General features: G+C 44.7%; 1 protein-coding gene across 1 annotated transcript; it reads right to left on the bottom strand.

Moving 5' to 3' along the window:
* Positions 1 to 265: 265 nt before the first annotated feature.
* LOC131882193 (vitellogenin-A2-like) lies at positions 266 to 4,530 on the bottom strand. The gene is made up of 2 exons (XM_059229259.1): positions 3,778 to 4,530; positions 266 to 1,258 (listed from the first exon to the last, which is right to left on the bottom strand). Exons 1-2 carry the CDS (start codon positions 4,278 to 4,280, stop codon positions 802 to 804), a joined length of 960 nt encoding a protein of 319 aa, XP_059085242.1. The 5' UTR covers positions 4,281 to 4,530; the 3' UTR covers positions 266 to 801.
* Positions 4,531 to 5,525: the final 995 nt, after the last annotated feature.

Consider the following 5,525-nt stretch of genomic DNA (forward strand, 5'->3'; position numbering starts at 1 on the left):
CTTATTCGCACCAAGAAGGGACAGAGGGCGCTCTTCAAAGCGTAGATTAAACCAATTGAGAAGCCTCAGAAAAAGTTCAAGTCATCGTTTTTCTAATCTCCAAACGGCTTATTCTCTCAAATTTGGGTCGGTACACTCCCCTCTATTGAACCTCGCGCCATTTGTCTTCTCTAAAACTGATTTGAAACTGATGGTGAAAAGGTAATCGCTGGCCATTGCTCACATCGAATTTGACAACTTGACGGATGGGACGAGCTTTGTTCAATTTTGGATTTGACTTAGATTTATTGATTAAATCTCACAAAATGGATTCTATGTACAAGAGCGGAGTTAAAAACCAGAATCAGAAGAAGAGAGTGGAGTGAAAGAATGGACAGACACGAGAAGAAGGAGAGCAAATTGGGGTGGACAGTGGCATCAAATTTGGCGTCTTCTCAATGGTTCAAGAGTATTAAGAGCCTGATATTTCAATTCGGGGTCCACAACTGGCTAATTTCAGTGGTCAGTAACAACAAGGTAGAGAGTCAAACTTATCAACCATCATTGTCATTTCCATGGAAGGGATGGGTTTGTGCTTATTTCAGGAGAGTAAAATCACTAGATTTGGTCACACTTGTTATGGAGCTAGAGAGAGTCAGTGTCTCTGCGAAGCTCTCGTAGAAAAAATGATCATCGGAAGTGGGTGTGTTCTTGTGTGAAAAATCAACGTTGTAGTAGATCATGTCTTTGCAATTTGATTACGGAACCGGGGGAAGGTTGGTTTTTGTATCATTTCGTATGAGAGGTTCGGCGTCCAATTGTCTACATGATGTCACGCATGAAACCTCCAGAGTTCAAAAAGGTCTCCTGTTGCTTCCTGGTGTCGTTCCACATCTTGGAGGACAGTCCCAAAATCCCCATGGAGTCCCAGGAGTTAATTGTTGGCTTGCGAAGGGACCCCAAGGACATGCCGTCATTCTTTGTTTGCTCATCGTACTGTGGAGCAAAACGACTGTAGTTCTTCGAGTGCTTTCGACCATAGGCGGCCGTGGTGGAGTTGCCAGCGTTGGAAGGTGGTTTCGGGTTGGTAGTGGTACTGATTCGTCGCTGGTTCTCCTCGTACTCATATTCTTCGTTCTCCTCAAAACTGGAGTTTTTCAAATCTGTGGGATGTTTGTTGTTGTTGTAGCGGCTGTAATTGGAACTGAAACGAGTGGAGCTCGAGGTCGAGGACACACTCGAGGTCGTGGAACTGGTTGCCCAGGATGTGCTTGAAAATCTGCAAAAACATATTTGATGTGAATCGCATGAAGGAGAGCACGATGATGATCATTGATCCCATGCAAAATATTCGAGTAAAGCCTTCCTGACGTCCTGAAGCAACTAAAAACTCCTTTGTCAATTGCGCATGTCTGCATGAGATGGGCAGAAATCTTTTGGACAGTTCTTTTGGGCAGTTATCACTTTGTTCCTATGTTTTAGACAGAACTGTGTGTCGTGCAAGTGGGTCTCTATAGGGACATCCAGGCGTTTGAATGATCTTGGAAGCATCTTGCTATTACAGCTCCTAGAAATGGGGCTTCCAACCAACGGAAGGCTGGTTGGGTGATCATAATCTAAAGGTGTTTGGAACATACCCATGAAAGCCTGGAAAACATTCCAATCGGAATCAGCGCTAGCCAGGGAAATTTTCCAATGTCATGTTTCTTCTGAAAACTGTTTGAACCCTGAATAAACAAACACAAAACAAAAGTTCATTTTCAAGAATGGAGGTATGGTCTGTTTTCAACCACAAAAACTTGCCTCGAGCAATTTTCTTTTTTCATTACTTAGCATTCAAGAAACTGAAGCGAGCACTTTTTCCACGGACTCCATTACCACAATTGGGAATGAAGTCCCCAACAGTTCAAAATGACACCTTATAATTCTTAATTAACTTTGCATTCAAATGATATTTTTAAAAAAGATCAAGGGAATCAAATCGATTGTTTTTGACTAACGGTTTCTTCTCTGTTTAATTCCGAACATATTTGACGTTACGATAAAAACTACGAAAATCATACGCAAGCTGGAGCCAAGAACCAATCGAGAATCTGATGAGTCTGTAAAAACTGAATTGCGAGATACCGATGGTAATCATGGCAAAAAAAGAGTCCAAGTTTCGACTTCCGCAATGCCCATTGGGCTGGGGTACTGTTTTTGCGTCTGTTTCAAACCGTTCATCATTATTGCCGGGTGGTGTCTCAATTTAAATCACGGGATGAGTGAGGCTTCTGCACATAATGAGATCTGCCTGGGATGATGCACTTCATTGAACCTGACAGGCTCCCCTTGAACGTGACCCTGAACAAATTGTTGGCGAATCCTCCCATTTTGTTAGCAGTGATTATTTCGGGAATGTTGACAAGGACCTTGAGTCGGCCACATGAAGATTTGCACGCATTTTAATTTGGCATCCTGCCCTTTCTGATGTACTTCCTGTTCAAGAGTGCCCAATACGCAAAGGCTTTCAAGTAGTCTCGGATTACCATCTCATCTCGACAGCCCCACCCATCTTCATTAGAGATGTTATCAGTGTCATGTTGTTGATTTAGCAGGATTTTTCCCCCTTACCATTCCGGCTGAGCGAGAACCCATTTCATTTCACGCTAGGCTCACACCCCTATTCCATATACGTGGGAATGGCAATCTATTTCTGGAATGTGCCGTCTTCCCCTTTAGGAGAGAGGGAAACAAGAGATTTTGCATTCTTGATCACTTTTGGTGTAAATGGGATATTAATGGTGAACGAGATTCCTTGCTCCTATTTGGTATTGTTTACTCCATATGCCCAAAGTGCTCATGGTTGCTTTGGTAAATTAGTGGGAGATCCATCATTGTTAAAAGCTATGAAGGAGCGAGACCTCACAACGCTTGGACTGGTCATAAAACTATTGATGAATAAAGATGGATTTAAGAATATTTTCAACCGCTCTTCCGCTCTTTTCAAAAGTAACTCGATTGTAAATGCATGCTAGAAAGGGGTTACTTTTTTGGACCTGGTTTTCGGAACGGTGTACAGAGACCTCAATTTAGTGGTCCTGTAGAAGTTTCATCTAGGGCACAAGAAACGAAGAGTGAATCTATTTCTTCACAATGAGTGGGGACTTTGATGATTTTGAGTGCCAAAAACACTTTTGGGCATCAATAACATCTCTTCCAAGGACCATTTGTAAGTTATTATCAAGATGTCCCATTTAAAAGATAGTTTTAAAAAAATCACGGATGAAATTCATCGCTGCCGGTGGAAGAATAATATGTGCATCTTAATCGTCGCGTCACAAAATGACGGAATGCGTAGGCAGACTCAGGGGGATGATTTAACACCATTTAGTCGTAAAAAGAAGCCTCATTCATCTTGTCCCGAGCTTTTTCAGTGGGGAGGCGGCCATAAAATTTTCCGCCGCAATTGGACACACTTAGTATCGCGGAGAGTGAAAATCCCTCGTCACCAAATCCCTCCCAAAAAAATCCTTGATGTGAACCAAAGCCATCTCTTTTTAAACGTGGTGCGGATCAACAGGTTGATTTCAATCAAGATCCATAGAAGATAAACATCAAAGAGAAATGAGTCCTTCAAGAGTGTCAGTCGGAATGGCCCAGGATGTCGCTTCTTTCACCACACCCCAAAAACATTTTGGATTGACACTTTTTAGTCCAAAGGAAATGACGCGTCAAAAAAGGAAATCTCACCTTGTTCGCTCGAGACGAGCTACTCATTGTTAAGCAAACAGGATTCAATTCTATTCTAGCACTTACCCGGGCTTCTTGTCGGCACTCAACTTCCTCACGTTCGTTTGAGGCACGGGACGATTGGAAGTGTTGGCCAAAGGTCTTCGGACGGGTTCGGGTGACTTGGAGGATCGGCTCAAACTGTTACCACGAGAGGGAGAGGCCGATGAGATCCTACGAGCGGGTGAGGCCGAGGCCCGTCGGCTCCAGGAAAGCTTCCGGATGTTCTCTGTGCCGTGATCCTTCTCCTTCTCTGCCAATTGCTTGCCGTGAACGTCACACTTGGAATCGACAGCGTAGCTCGAGTAGATCTTGGGCTTCCGCTCACGGGGCTTGTATGGAGGTGGGGGTGGACGTGGTCCTGGAGGCGGTGCACCATAAGTACCTTCCTCACTCAAGGGATACAAGGGTCCCGCGGGACGGGCCGGAGCGGATCGACGTCGGCCATCCTCGTATTCACCCATCTCTGCTGATGGGATCATATACCTCGAAGGCATGGAATGGGCTCGACGTGCCTTCACGTAACTCATGGTGGGTCTGATATTTGTCTTGTGTCTAATCTCGATTCGAAATTCCCGTGCAAGAGAGTCGCTTCAGTCACCGCCTTCACTGTTTGAGGTTCAGGATTGAACTGGCCGTTTTTGAGTCGGCGATAATCAATGCGTGGGATGGTCTGTAAACTCATAAATGCCCTTCATTCCTCGGCGTCGCCTCTTTTCCTTCAGCCTCTCATTCCCCAGACCGAGCGAGGTAAGTTGCCCATGACAGCCAGGAGCGAGGCCCCAAATTCATGGGAGATTCACTTCGATGGCGATGGCGATGACGTTTGCCCGATCTTGGCGTTGCTAAGCTCCAATGAAAGCCCGTCTTGTCGTGGAGGGATCTGAAAATTCTCCATAGCCCCTGATTTCTACCGATCTTGGGGAGCGTTAAAGAAAGAAACAGTGGAGGAGAGGAGTGGCAATTGGTTCAAAGTTGAAGTGGGTTTGAACGATGATACTGAAACGCCTTCTTGACTTTTATCATACTCTCTTTCAAACACACATTACTTTGACATCCCGAAACTGCATCAGAAAACCAGTTGAACCCAGCTCGAGTTAAACCCGTGGCTTATAATACCCATTTTCTAGCCCTAAATTTCATGAACAATAATCATAAATTGGCTGTGTACCGTCGACCATGGAGCAAAGTCGGGAGTCTTTGAGTGGAATCGAGTGTTTTTACTTCCAAATTGCTCTCTTCCGTGAGCCTTAAATGGAAGACTGTGAGAGCCTCTAGGCCGTCCAAAGCATACGTACCACCCCATGGCAGGGCTCCATCATTAAATCTCAACCACGGTACGGCAAAAAGAAGGTTTTAGAAACGGATCTTGACAAGGTTGTTCGACAAGCCCTGAGTTATGTTCAACATTGACCTTAGCCATTTTCAAAGAAACCTCTCACAACATTGATATCCTTGCTCAAAGAGAACTCCGCCCAATCAATTTGGAAGCAGGCCTTGGCCATTGCGAAAATGGCCAAAGTCAGATCCGAACTGATAACACGAACAGGAAGAAATGCAATCCCGCGATGACGCGCCCCATTCGTCTCTTTCCAGGCCTATCCCGAGTAGGCCTACCCAAGCGAAGGGCCCCCAGAACAGTCAGAATCGTGTATTGTTACGAATTTCGAAGTTGGTAAGTACAAGTTTGCGCAAGCAAATACTCCTGATTCATCTCCCATTTGTATGAACTCTTGTTAGAGCTTTCGCAAATAATGTAATAGTAATATATATTT

The sequence above is a fragment of the Tigriopus californicus genome, chromosome 6 (genome assembly GCF_007210705.1).
Source record: "Tigriopus californicus strain San Diego chromosome 6, Tcal_SD_v2.1, whole genome shotgun sequence".
NCBI classification, from domain to species: Eukaryota; Metazoa; Arthropoda; class Copepoda; order Harpacticoida; family Harpacticidae; genus Tigriopus; species Tigriopus californicus.

What these genes read in the sequence shown, in the direction of transcription:
- LOC131882193 (XM_059229259.1), bottom strand. Translation starts at nt 4,280, where the DNA reads ATGAGTTACGTGAAGGCACGTCGAGCCCATTCCATGCCTTCGAGGTAT. An exon ending in AGTGCCGACAAGAAGCCCGG is followed by an intron (nt 1,259 to 3,777) that starts GTAAGTGCTAGA and finishes ATGTTTTTGCAG; the next exon opens with ATTTTCAAGCACATCCTGGG.